This window comes from Entelurus aequoreus, linkage group LG12 (genome assembly GCF_033978785.1).
Source record: "Entelurus aequoreus isolate RoL-2023_Sb linkage group LG12, RoL_Eaeq_v1.1, whole genome shotgun sequence".
Lineage (NCBI taxonomy): Eukaryota > Metazoa > Chordata > Actinopteri > Syngnathiformes > Syngnathidae > Entelurus > Entelurus aequoreus.
In genome coordinates this window covers 39,337,165-39,351,229 of record NC_084742.1, presented here as the reverse complement: position 1 = coordinate 39,351,229, position 14,065 = coordinate 39,337,165, and the positions used below count along the sequence as shown (strand labels likewise).

The 14,065-nt window shown below is 40.9% G+C and overlaps 1 protein-coding gene across 2 annotated transcripts in view; it reads right to left on the bottom strand.

Annotated features, from left to right (window-relative positions):
* etnppl (ethanolamine-phosphate phospho-lyase) overlaps positions 1-14,065 on the bottom strand; it is a 38,435-nt gene that overhangs the window by 10,759 nt on the left and 13,611 nt on the right. For both annotated transcript variants that reach the window (XM_062065949.1, XM_062065950.1), the window contains exons 3-5: positions 7,413-7,572; positions 1,222-1,296; positions 1,043-1,136 (exon numbers count right to left, since the gene is read on the bottom strand). In XM_062065949.1, coding sequence (XP_061921933.1) covers positions 1,043-1,136; positions 1,222-1,296; positions 7,413-7,572 — 329 coding nt within the window. The remainder of the gene's footprint in view (positions 1-1,042; positions 1,137-1,221; positions 1,297-7,412; positions 7,573-14,065) is intronic.

The following is a 14,065-nucleotide window of genomic DNA, read 5'->3' as shown; positions in this document are numbered from 1 at the left end:
GCAAAACGTCGGATGCAGTGGTGTAAAGCACGTCGCCACTGGACTCTAGAGCAGTGGAGACGCCTTCTCTGGAGTGATGAATCACGCTTTTCCACATGGCAAACTGATGGACGAGTCTGGGTTTGGAGGTTGCCAGGAGAACGCTACTTTTCGGACTGCATTGTGCCGAGTGTGAAATGTGATGGAGGAGAAATTATGGTGTGGGGTTGTTATGCAGGAGTTGGTCTTGGCCCCTTAGTTCCAGTGAAAGGAACTTTGAATGCTCCAGGATACCAAAACATTTTGGACAATTCCATGCTCCCGACCTTGTGGGAACAGTTTGGAGCGGGCCCTTTCCTCTTCCAGCATGACTGTGCACCAGTGCACAAAGCAAGATCCATAAAGACATGGATGACAGAGTCTGGTGTGGATGAACTTGACTGGCCTGCACAGAGTCCTGACCTGAACCCGACAGAACACCTTTGGGATGAATTAGAACGGAGACTGAGAGCCAGGCCTTCTCGGCCAACGTCAGTGTGTGACCTCACCAATGCGCTTTTGGAAGAATGGTGCAAAATTCCTATAAACACACTCCGCAACCTTGTGGACAGCCTTCCCTGTAATAGCTGCAAAAGGTGGACCGACATCATATTGAACCCTATGGGTTAGGAATGGGATGGTACTTCAAGTTCATATGTGAGTCAAGGCAGGTGGCCAAAGACTTTTGGCAATATAGTGTAGTTTATTTCAATACAGTATATGATAAATGTGATCATTAATGCTAATTTTAAAATGTTAATGTACTATGATAAACCAGTGAAAAACTAAATTATCTTTCTCTAAGTCTGTCAGGGTTTGTGTTCATTTAGCAATTAAGTATTACAATTTACATGTAATATTTTTCCCCCTAATGAGGTGTTTATTTGAGGTGACCTACTTTTGGTAGGTACACATTTCCCACAGTGCATCTGTCTGCACGTTTTTCCGTCCTGGCGCACACACGGGTGTCAACATTACGCGGACCAAGCTGAGTCATGGCGTTTTAATGTAGTGAGCCACTCACCACGTGCACAAATGGACTGAGGGGCCCGTTGGACAGATGGTGGAACTTGTAGGGGCTGATTTCAATGAGCGACGTCACATGACCGTGATAGGCGCTGCAAACCGGGGGGGGGAGGACAGAAACATGAGCGACACCACGACTCCGCTTACCGGTATATATGTCCACCAAAAGGCGCTCACTTGTCCAAGGTGATGATATCTTGGCTGGCCGCGTACTGGCGGGCGAGGCGGAGCGCCAGGTCATTGGCTTCAGATCTAAAGTTGAAAGGGGGCAAAGTTCAGTGGAGTTACTTAGTCACTATTAAGCACACAATGGCAGCCTGCTACCAAAGCAAACTCATCTTTCACTCCTAATGACACCCCGAAGTCGTGCGGACCCTACTGGCGAGAGGTATCACTTACATAAGCCACGATATAGCATCACCTGTTTAACGTCGGGTCGTCGTCGTGTTTTTGAACTTGCAATCGTTAATTATTGATGTTTCGTTATCTCAGTTCATGGCCAGCGGACTTACCAATATTAACGCTTACGTACATTCGTGCACTAATGACATCATGTTTATTGCCCATGTTGTCCCACTTTGAAAATGTAAAAGCAACAGTATGTGACAATTTATCTTAAAGTAAGGAATTAAGTCTAGAACAAATTCTTAACCTTGTTGGAGGTACCGAACCCCACCAGTTTCATATGCGCATTCACCGAACCCTTCTTTAGTGAAAAATAAAAGGTTTTTTTTTCAAATTCTAGACAAAGTTATATGTTTTTGGTAATACTTTAGTATGGGGAACATATTCTAAGTAATAAAGACTTAATTTAGAGTTATTTGGTTAGGGTTAGGGGGATAGGGTTATGATAAGGCCATGCCGAATAAGGCATTGATAAGTACTTAATAATGACTAGTTAAGAGCCAATATGTTACTAATTTGCATGTTAATAAGCAACTAATTAATGGTGAAAATGTTCCCCAAACTAAAGTGTTACCATGTTTTTTTACTGGTGCATAAAATGAACCGTGCATGAAAATCACCTTGTTCAAACAACAAAACCAACACAGTGCATAAACTCACAACAAATTACACACCTGCAAATCAGTCAGCTGTTGCCGTATCCATAATATGCCGATAGGGAGAAGTTTGTATTTACACGATGACTCGGGTGTGTTTTGACCTCCGCCGAACGCCTAAGGCCGACTCACCGAACCCCTAGGGTTCGATCGAACCCAGGTTAAGAACCACTGGTCTAGAAAGAGGGTTAGGTTAGCATCACAGCTAATATTGCTGTCTATTAGCGTTTAACATTAGCTATGTTTACTGTCTTCTTTATGTATTTACCATATTTTCCAGGATTATAAGGCACACTTTCTTTCTTTCTTTCTTTAGTTTATTTCGAACATGAACACACTTACAGCATAATACATCAAACAATTTCATATCATTTCACTTTACATCATGTCCGAAAAGGAGTAGGGAGAAGCAAAGCTTATTAAATCCTACCCCTTTCCCACTTCAGAGCGTTTACAAATACATACGTTCATTTACTGACTTTTTTTTTATAGCAAAATGACATCCGTGAATTCGTAATACAACAGTTTACAATAGTCCTTTGTAACTTTACAAATGTCGTTTATATACAGATTAAACAATCAGTATTGATCCCTGGGGTACACCACAAGATATATCTAGCCGTGTTGACATATTTTCAACCTTACAAATGTCGTTTATATAAAGATTAAACAATCAGTATTGAGTACTATCTATCTATCTATCCCTGGGGTACACCACAAGATACTGTATATCTAGCCGTGTTGACATATTTTCACCCATCTTCACATATTGCTTCCTGTTGTCAAAAGGTGGACCTTAGGGTGTTGTGTTTTCCCGGAAGGCAAAGGAAAGTTGGCTCGGGCAAAGCGTGAATGTAAGCTATTTAGGATGCCCCATGTTGCTCTCATGTTATTTCTGTTCTTGTTTAATAATTGACTGTAGTATTCCTTCCTGCATGTTCGTAGTATACTAATTAGCTTGTTTTTATGTTTCTTATACTTATTTTCTGCCTCTATAGATCTCTGTGTTATAAATATTCGATATAATGTGTTTTTTTTGTGACAAGCATTTTTCAGTCCTTTTGTCATCCATGGTTGGTTGTTTTTCAATGTTTATCATAGTGTTAGAAGAGTGTTGAAAAAATTCCCATATGCATCATCTACATCATGTTCATTGTATACATTGTCCCACATTTGTTTCCTGAGATCCTTCTTGAAATAAATCATTCCTTCCACTGTGCAGTCTTTGAAATGTCTTTTTGTCAATGTTCTTCTTCCTGTAGTTTCCATCATAAATAGTACAAACTGGCAGATAATCGCTGATGTCGGTTGTTAACAGTCCACTTGTTGTATTATTATCAAAGACATTAGTAAAGATATTGTCAATAAGAGTAGCACTGTGACTTTCAATTCTGGTTGGCCTTGTGATTTGGGGATACAAACTTATACTATACATCGTATAGTAAAAATCATTTTTTTACTCAAAACTCGACAGTGCGCCCTATAACCCGGTGCACCTAATGTAAGGAATACGTTTGGTTGAGCTTACCCACCTTGAAGCTATTTTATTTGGTACATGGTGTAATGATAAGTGTGACCAGTAGATGGCAGTCAAACATAAGAGATAAGTGTAGCCTGAACTATGAGGGGTCTCAGGTAAACAACACCAAAATGTTAAATGTTCCATTGAAAATATAGAACATTACACACATCACTCAAAAATCTATCAAAATGTTTTAGTACGACTTTGGTAAGCTACGAAGCCGCACCGCTTGATGGATTGTTGGCGCATTAAACATACAAGTATTATTATGGTGTGTGTATAAGGTAAGACATAACGTATTATTTGGTGTTTTGTTTCGCAATATTATGCAAAAGCAACTTTTCTTACCTTCTGGCACCTGCTGATCTGTATTTGGGAACTGCATAAATCCTGAAAAATTACATGCGTCCACGCCGACCACATAGTTGATAAGCTTCTTCTTTTTCTCTATCTTCTTGTCATGAGACATTCATCCTCCGCTGTTGCCATTTCTAATATAAAGTAGTGTAAAGTTCTTACTTATATCTGTCAGTAAACTCGCCATGAAAGCGCTAAAACATACCGGTGTAGTGAGTTCACATAATTCACCCAAGGAACTTTAGTTAGAGTTCCGGTCGGACGTTTTTTTACGGGACACATTTCCGGTGTTGTTGTTTCCGGATGAGGAGATGCTTTGTTATTAAATCTGAATGTCTTTAAAACAGTTAGCTCCATCTTTTGACACTTCTTCCCTTGCACGCTACACATCTACAACAAAGATGGCGGGGAGAAGACGCTGCCGAAGGTGAGCCACGTAAATAAGACCGCCCACAAAACGGCGCATCCGGAAGCGACTGTCAGAAAGCGGCTTGAAGATGATCTGTAAAACATAATCTATGCAACATTTAAAAGAACCACCATCACATGTTATGTAGACTACAAGGAAGTGTTTTCCATTTAGAAAAAAAAAATAAAAAAATGACTCCTTTAATGCGCCCTATAATCCGCTGCGCCTTATATATGAAAAAAGATCAAAAATAGACCATTCATCTGCAGTGCGCCTTATAATCCGGTGCACCCTATGGTCCGGAAAATACGGTACTACTTTGTATGAACACCAAAACCGATTTATTTGTAATATGAATGTCAGTTGCTCAGTTGTCCAGAGAGATGCATTGTGGTTGTCTACAACCATGCATTCTGCGTTTGCATCCTGATTAATTTAACCTGTTTTTAAGGTTTGAATTTCTGCCAAAAAAAAAAGAATTCAGAGAAATTACAATTATAATCATAAATATGCACCTCCCTAACAAGATAAAAAATATCTAAAACGACCCAGACATTTCAAGTATAAATCTACAATTAAAACACTTCCTTGTGGTCTACATAACGTGTAATGGTGGTGTTTTGGTCACATTTTTGCAAAGATTTTGTTTTACAGATCATCTTTAAGTCGCTTTCTGACTTTCTCTTCAGCCATGTTGTAGTTTTTAAATCACTCCCATATCGAGTCTACTGTTAAGTTAGACTATACTCTACTTGTTATTAGAAATGGCGACAGCGGAGGATGTTAGTATGCATGTGCACATATGAGCCAGCCTGCCCCACAGTAAGAGGATAGAGAGAAATAAGGAACTTAGGACTACAACTTTGGACCACAACTGAATAAAAATGGTGGACAAAGCGTTTTGGCTAAACCTCTACCATCTATTGAGATATTCGGCGATGGAACTAAGGCAAAATACGTCACTAAAGTCTTAAATTCCAAACGTCTCGTTTGTAGCAAGTTTGGTAGAAGGCAAGATTGTTTATATACAAACCCCAAAACCAGTCAAATTGGCATGTTGTGTAAATAGTAAATACAGACAGAATACAATGATTTGCAAATCCTTTTCAACATATATTCAATTGAATAGACTGCAAAGACAAGATACTTAACGTTCTAACTGGAAAACTTTGTTATTTTTTGCAAATATTAGCTCATTTGGAATTTCATGCCTGCTACAAGTTTAAAAAAAGCTGGCACAAGTGGCAAAAAAGACTGAGAAAGTTGAGGAATGCTCATCAAACACTTATTTGGAACATCCCACAGGTGAACAGGCTAATTGGGAACCGGTGGGTGCCATGATTGGGTATAAAAGCAGCTTCCATGAAATGCTCAGTCATTCACAAACAAGGATGGGGCGAGGGTCACCGCTTTGTGAACAAATGCGTGAGCAAATTGTCCAACAGTTTAAGAACAACATTTCTCAACGAGCTATTGCAAGGAATTTAGGGATTTCACCATCTACGCTCCGTAATATCATCATAAGGTTCAGAGAATCCGGAGAAATCACTGCACGTAAGTGATGATATTACAGATCTTTGATCCCTCAGGCCGTACTGCATCAAAAAGGGACATCAGTGTGTAAAGGATATCACCACATGGGCTCAGGAACACTTCAGAAACCACTGTCAGTAACTACAGTTTGTCGCTACATCTGTAAGTGCAAGTTAAAACTCTACTATGCAAAGTGAAAGCTATTTATCAACAACACCCAGAAACACAGCCGGCTTCGCTGGGCCTGAGCTCATCTAAGATGGACTGATACAAAGTGGAAAAGTGTTCTGTGGTCTGACGAGTCCACATTTAAAATTATTTTTGGAAACTGTGGACGTCGTGTCCTCTGGACCAAAGAGGAAAAGAACCACTCGGATTGTTATAGGCGCAAAGTTCAAAAGCCAGCATCTGTGATGGTATGGGGGTGTATTAGTGCCCAAGAAATGGGTAACTTACACATCTGTGAAGGCACCATTAATGCTGAAAGGTACATACAGGTTTTGGAGCAACACTAGTGTGTGTCTGACAATCATTGGTACTTTAACTTTAATATGTTGCCATCCAAGCAACTTCATCATTGACGCCCCTGCTTATTTGAGCAAGACAATGCCAAGCCACGTGTTACAACAGCGTGGCTTCATAGTAAAAGAGTGCGGGTACTAGACTGGCCTGCCTGTAGTACAGACCTGTCTCCCATTGAGAATGTGTGGCGCAATATGAAGCCTTAAATACCACAACAGAGACCCCCGGACTGTTGAACAACTTAAGCTGTACATCAAGCAAGAATGGGAAAGAATTCCACCTGAAAAGCTTCAAAAATTGGTCTCCTCAGTTCCCAAACGTTTACTGAGTGTTGTTAAAAGGAAAAGCCATGTAATACAGAGTTAAAAATTCCGCTGTGCCAACTTTTTTGCAATGAGTTGCTGCCATTAAATTCTAAGTTAATGATTATTTGCAAAAAAAAAAAAAGTTTTTCAGTTCGAACATTAAATATCTTGTCTTTGCAGTCGGTTCAATTGAATATAAGTTGAAAAGGATTAGCAAATCATTGTATTCTGTTTTTATTTACGAATTACACAACCTGCCAATTTCACTGGTTTTGGGTTTTGTATATTATTAATGTAATATCGTTAATATCTATTGTTAATACCATGGTTTGATGTCAAATTTCCAGGACTTATAGGGCTTCCAAATACACAAAAACAGGTACCAACAGGAAAGAAAAGTCCGTTTTGCATTCTAGGAATCCTTTCAGTTTACACCAATTACCCTGAAGCTTGTTTGATTAATGGTATGTCCCGGACTAATGGGAAATGACCAAGGTGAAAGACTTACACTGAATTTTAATGCACTACTCCTAATCGGAGGTTGGAGATGTCCCCATTACCAAGTGTTCTGGAATGCAAAATGTTGCCTTAAAGTGCCAGTTAGGTGACTTTACAGAGCGTTGCTTATTCGGTTGAGAAAACAACGGACCACGCCTTACCCAGAGTTGACAAAGTAAAACACAGACAGCTCCTCTGGTAGCGTGGCCTGCAGCTTCTGGGCGTAGAGCACCAAGTTGTCATGCAAGAAGCGTGAGTTTGTGTTGAGCAGTTCCATCTGCTCTGCGCCGGCCTTCACCACATCCGGGTGACAGTGACCCACTAGTGGAAAAAACACAAACAATGGTAAAAAGTCACCTTGTCTGCTGCTGGGGAAGACCGAGCATGGCTCTTACAAAACTTATATTGTTTTCAAAACACTGTTAATCTAATTACTATTTTACAAACATTACAATGCATCACAGTGAAATGTGGCGCTTTACTGTTTACATCCAATTCATGTGAACGGTGGGTTTTTCTGCTGTTCCATGGCCAGGTGTGTGTTATTCCCTCATTGTTTACAGGGACCATACGTTCTAGAGTTAATTTCAATTGTGCTATTTGTATTTGGAATCTGTTTGTCGACTCTCAAGATCTGTCACAATTAAGCCTGCAACTATTCATCGACTCAGTCGATTAATTCGATTAGAAACAAGTGGTGACTTGACCGCTTTAATACGCCATATTTTCTTGCTTGATGTAAGTCCTTTCAAGGAAGGGTCCTTCAAAGGGAGCTTATGGATGGAGTCTGAAAGAACCTTTGCTTCATCAGTGGTATTGATGAGAAAATACAAAGGAAAGATTAGACTTTGATTACCAAAAACTGAATGCTCGCACAATTAAAGATGCTTAGGCTATGCTTATTATTAAGGAGACCCTGGTGGTTCTGTGATGGACATGAAATCCGGTGATTAGCAGATGGAAATATTGGAAGATAAAGCAAGACAGCTTTCGCATGTCCTCTAGGCTTTTATGAGTTCAACCGAATGCCACAAGGAGTGACCAACACCACCAAGTAGTTTCCAATGTTTGTGTCAGGAACTGGCTTGGCTGCCGTAGTAGTGACCCCAAGGTGCAGGAACCAGGAGAGCGGGGATCAGGTAAGAGGATTTTAATATACAACACAGAGATGGAAGCAGTCGTGCATGTAAGTTCTAACATAAGCAAAATCCTCGAGCGCTAAGGAGCAGGCGAGGCAGGCATAAATAGAAGCCTGCTGATTAACACCAGGTGTGGCCTGGTTGCCAATCAACAGCAGGTGAGGGGAAATTAGCGCTCAGTCGAGACAATGCAGAAAATGGAAATCAAAATATGAGCACTTATAGGAAATAAACACAAAACAAGGAAGCACAAGTTTGATGTAAAAGTGTGTTGGAGACCTGCATCTTAGTAAAGTGCTGGTACTTTTTTGATGATTTGATAGTGTTTTCCGAGACACTCGAAGACCATGAAAAAAGACTAATTTAATCGTTGTATCGTCTGAAGGACTACGACCTAAAGTTGTCACTTGAAAAGTCGGAATTTTGGTTTGGCATGTACCTTGGTCAAATGTTTGATGCCCATAGAGTTCATACTGGCCCTGATAATATCCCAGCTCTAAAATCTTGGCCAAAATTGTTAAAACCCAACTCTGACCACTTTTAAAACTAGACGGAAAACTTTTATGTTCACCTTAGCTTTCAGCTAAATCTTTTAATCTTTTAACTTTTAACGTCCGCACTGTTTTTAATTGTCTGCATTTTAATTTTGCTTTTATTTTCTTTCATTTCACTTTGTTGTCTGTGAAGCACTTTGAGTCTGCCTTGTGTATGAAAAGTGCTATACAAATAAAGTTGCCTTGCCTTGCCTAAAATGGTTCTTGGGCTTTGCAGGTTATTACATGTGTTTTGTAGAGGGCTACTCAAGAGGCCCTTTTCCACCGCAGGAACTTTTACAGGAATTGTACCATTTATCCGGGCAATTCAAAAACTACCCGGATAGATTTAGTTCTTCAGGAACCTTTTGGAGTTTCTGCCAGCTATGTGGGACTTTCAGAAGGTACCCAGAACCAGGGGCGCCGCTGGGGAGTTTAGGCCCCATGAAAATAATCTTTACAGGGCCCGCTTTAAAAAGATTATATGATGTCTTCAGGTGTGTTTCTTGCAGAAACATAATGTCCCCTTTAAGATGCTGCAGCCGAGTTAAGACTTTACCAATTTTGACAGCGTTGTTCATGCCCTTGGTGTTCCAAGAGATGATACGCACTCCGCCACTCGTCATCCTACCAGCATCCGCCATCTATTAGACCCCAACAGTAAATCTGTGTGACACGCCTTAGACCCCACGGGGAGGGACGGGAGGGAGAGAGGGAAGACATAGCAGCAAAAAAATAAAAATAACAAAATAGTACAAAACACCAAACTAGTAATGACAGAAAGACACATTTCAACAAACCCCAACAGATTAGAATGCAATTACCCTTACTACCCACCCTAAATAAGAACCTTATCTGACCTCTATCGCTCTTACTTAGCCTAACTTGACTAATGTTAACTTCCGGAGTCTCCTCCCTTACAGTAGCAGTAATGAACTCCATAAAGCGAAATAAGAATTTAAAGTGAGCCTACTATCATGAGACGCATCCCAACCTGAGTGTATAGTAATATAGGAAATATTAAACCGAAATAAACAAACAAGGCACATACCAAAATGTACAGTGCACTGCACCAGTAGCTTTAGTGATGTTTTTTGGACCAAGGAGTGCCTCATAATGTGCATACGAATAACTAGTTCAGATGAAAACAAATTAGGATGCATAATCAAAATGTATTACAAATAGCTTGGCCCCTCAGAAAAAAGAAGAAAGAACGCCCGGTACGGAGCGGAACAAACAAACAGACCAAAAATAGTTACGACCATACATGTTGGAAATTATGTGACCACCGTTAGCCAGTGTGTAAATTGCAACACTCAAACATTGCTTCCTATTATGAACACACGTCTAAAATGGTGGTCAAGGCTTAGAACAGCAAAACAAACAAAGGCCCACAATGTCCACAGTGAATGTAAAGTTGTCATAAGTCAGGCCTCTGAAAAAGTTGGAACTTACAGTTTTTATTCCAGGAGCTGCACAGTCCAGGTGCAAATTGTTGTCATGTCCAGCCGTATTGTAGTGGTAAATAGCCATCCAAGCCCATCAGGTATCTTGCGTGCGGATTGATGTCAAGAAGTCCTCAGCCTCTGTAACCGATCCGAGTCTCTTCTTACCACCATCCTTCATTACTATGACAAACCTGGCCGGGAACAGTAATGCTGGTCGTAGGCCCATTTGGTAGAGCTTCGGCATCACATCGCGGTATTTTTGGCGTTGTTCCACCACTTCAGGTGCGTAGTCCTCGAAGATGGCGACGGGGTACCCTCGGTATTGTAGCTTGCCTCTCCTGGCCCTGGCCTCGCGGATAATTCTCTCCTTCACCTGGTACTTGTGTAGCCGTATCAGAACGGGCCTCGGTCTCTGGTCTGGCTTCGTCTTGCAGGCGAGTGTTCGATGACCCCGGTCGCACTCCGGCGGTGATTCAAAGAAATCCTCGTCAAAAATCTCCTTCAATAGTTCCGCAAAAAAGGTAGTTGGACGTGGCCCCTCCACGGACTCTGGTATGCCGACCACTCGGATGTTGTTTCGCCGACTACGGGATTCGAGGTCGCTAACTTTAGCACGTAGCTTAGCCTCGATGTCCGTTAGCTTAGCACATGTTGCTTCCAGTGCTAGCAGGCGTTCGTCTTGCAAAGTAGCATTTTCTTCGAGTGAGGTAATTTTCTGAGAGTGTTCAGAGACCTTGGTGTGTACCTTATCAATCTTTGTCTCGAGTGTAGAAATTGCTGTCCTGAAGTCCGTGGAGAGGGCCTGGCGGTGTTCTTCCAGAAGATTAGCTATAGCCGACATGCTGACTTCACCGGCACCTCCGTCGGAAGAGCTAGGTCCAGCCCCGTTATCTCTGGCGTTCCGCTTCGTCGAGTGAGTTGGCATTTCTTGCCGGTTGCAACTCCGGAGTAATATATTCACCCGCTCGCTGGCTTTGTTTATGGAGTTTTAAAAGAGTGGCAATGTAAAAAGTTGTGGGAGGGAGACTCTACATGTGTCTACTCCATCTTGCCCAAAATATATTTACTGTTTTAAAAGTAGTCATGGACACGTCATTTGTGTAGATATTAGCCTCAACCCGAGTGAACTGAATGCTAATACTAACAAGCTGACGCTAAAGCCAATGTGTTTGTGTTGTCGGCGTGAGATAAACATTGACATTTAATATTTATCTATTGCTATTCATCATTTACCGAGAGGATGACTTTCTGACTGTTGAACATTGCGGACAAAAGCCTGACTTGTTTTTTTTATGAACAATTCAGTACACGTTGTACATTATTGCTTGGAATTTCATTTATTTACTTTTTAGTAAAAGAGCTGTCACCTAACATTGTCTGTTTATTTACATGGCACCAGGGTAGAAATATACTAAACCACTCCTCCATACGTCATCAGCCTGATTTGTATCAACTACCCTGAACTGTGAAATGCAATGGAAACACAAACCACACACTTCTACCGGAACATATAGTTCCTGGAACTAAATGTTCCAGGAACCAAAAGTTCAGACTTTTGGTAGAAAAGAGCCTTATGATTGCCAAGCCTCTAAAGCCACTCATTGTTGGGTAGTATCCACCCAAACAGAGGGCCAAAACCTACATAAGAGACAGTCCCAAACTCTGTTTGAATCCCTGAGTACATTTTGGTGTACAGTGGCCTGCGTGATGGGAGTGCCTTTAGAGAGTTGATTGACAAGCTAACATCATGTCTGACTAGTTATGTGTGCCAAGTGCTTTACGTGTGCCAAGATCTACGAGTTATGACAACTAGCGAAGTAGACCACAGCCAAATTCCTTGTAACCTTATATTTATTGTAGATAGCCCCAATTCTACTTTAGATATGTACACTGCGGTGGCGTTACACTTGCATTCGGAATGTTCAATTCAAAAACATGCTAGTCCATCTACAGTTTGTATGTTAGTGTTAACGAGTTGTTTGTCCAAATATCTACCACCACCCCTCAAATTAATACCTTATCAAATATCCATCCATCCATTTTATACTGCTTGTCCCTTTCCGGGTCACTGGAACCTATCCCAGCTACATTCGGGCGGAAGGCGGAGTACACCCTGGACAAGTCGCCACCTCATCGCAGGGCCAACACAGATAGACAGACAACATTCACACTCACATTCACACACTAGGGACTATTTAGTGTTGACAATCAACCTATCCCCAGGTGCATGTTTTTGGAGGTGGGAGGAAGCCGCAGTACCCGGAGGGAACCCACGCAGTCACAGGGAGAACTTGCAAACTCTACACAGAAAGACCCCCGGGGATCGAACCCAGGACCTTTTTATTGTAAGGCACACGCACAACCCCTTGTACCACCGTGCTGCCCTTTTCAAACATGTATGTGTTAAACTGTTAAATACTTGTCACTCAGTTTATAATATGTATTTATATTAAGGTTACAGAATGTGTTTTTCTTCTTTTTATTCAACAACAACAAAAAAAGTCAACATTTCTTTAATTAAGTAACAAAGACTTAATTTAGAGTTATTTGGACACTAGGGGAACGTATAAGGGTTAGGGTTAGGGTTAGGGTTACTAATAAGCAATAATTCTGAGGTTATTGAGGGAAGACTCTTAGTTAATGGCTTACTGGTTGTATAATAAGGCCATGCAGAATAAGGCATTAATAAGTACTTAATATTGACTAATTAAGAGCCAATATGTTACTAATTTGCATGTTAATAAGCAACTTATTAATGGTGAATATGTGTTCCCCATACTAAAGTGTTACCGTTGTTTATTAAAAAATATAAGTAATATATAGTGATGCTCTCATGTTAAAAGTGCAATTTCAATGTCATGTGCATTTGTATGAAAAAAAGCAATCCGAAAAACAATATTCCAAAATCGCAACAAAGCCATCAGAGAAAAAGCAAAAACATATGTATGGCCAAAACACCTATTTGGAACATTCTTCAAAAAACCAAAACAAAAAACACAAGGATAAGCTCAGCAACACCAACAGACCCAGAAGACCACAGAAAACAGCTGTGGTGGATGCCCGAATAATTATTTCCCCTCAAGGAGAAACGGCACTTTTTTGAGGGCAAAAATGTACAGATTCTGAACAGGGTTCGAAATGGGAGTGAGAGACATCTACGTCAGGGTTGAAAAACCAGCCCTGAAAAGAGGAGTTGGTCTAAGAAACCACCTATCTCCCACATGCAACACCTTCCCTAAAATACTCCCAACAAATAACAAGAGTTGGAAATGTTCGGGTCACAGGAATGATGTTCTACAAAATATAGACCACAGGAACAATGTTCTACATGTAGACCGCAGGAACAAAGTTCTTCATGTAGACCACAGGAACATAGTTCTTCATGTAGACCACAAGAACGATATTCTACATGTAGACCACAGGAATTATGTTCTACATGTAGACCACAGGAACGCTATTCTACATGTAGACCACAGGAATGATGTTCTACATGTAGACCACAGGAATTATGTTCTACATGTAGACCACTTCTAACGTGGTGTGATTCCAGACTAAAGACTGATTTGGGGATGCTAGCGGTCCTTCCACAGTGATTGTTTTGCACCACAATATCCTAATATCTTGACCTTTTTCGTTGTTGGCATTGACAGAGGGGTTGCTCTTTTGAATCTCCACAGTTGTTTTTTCACTACAA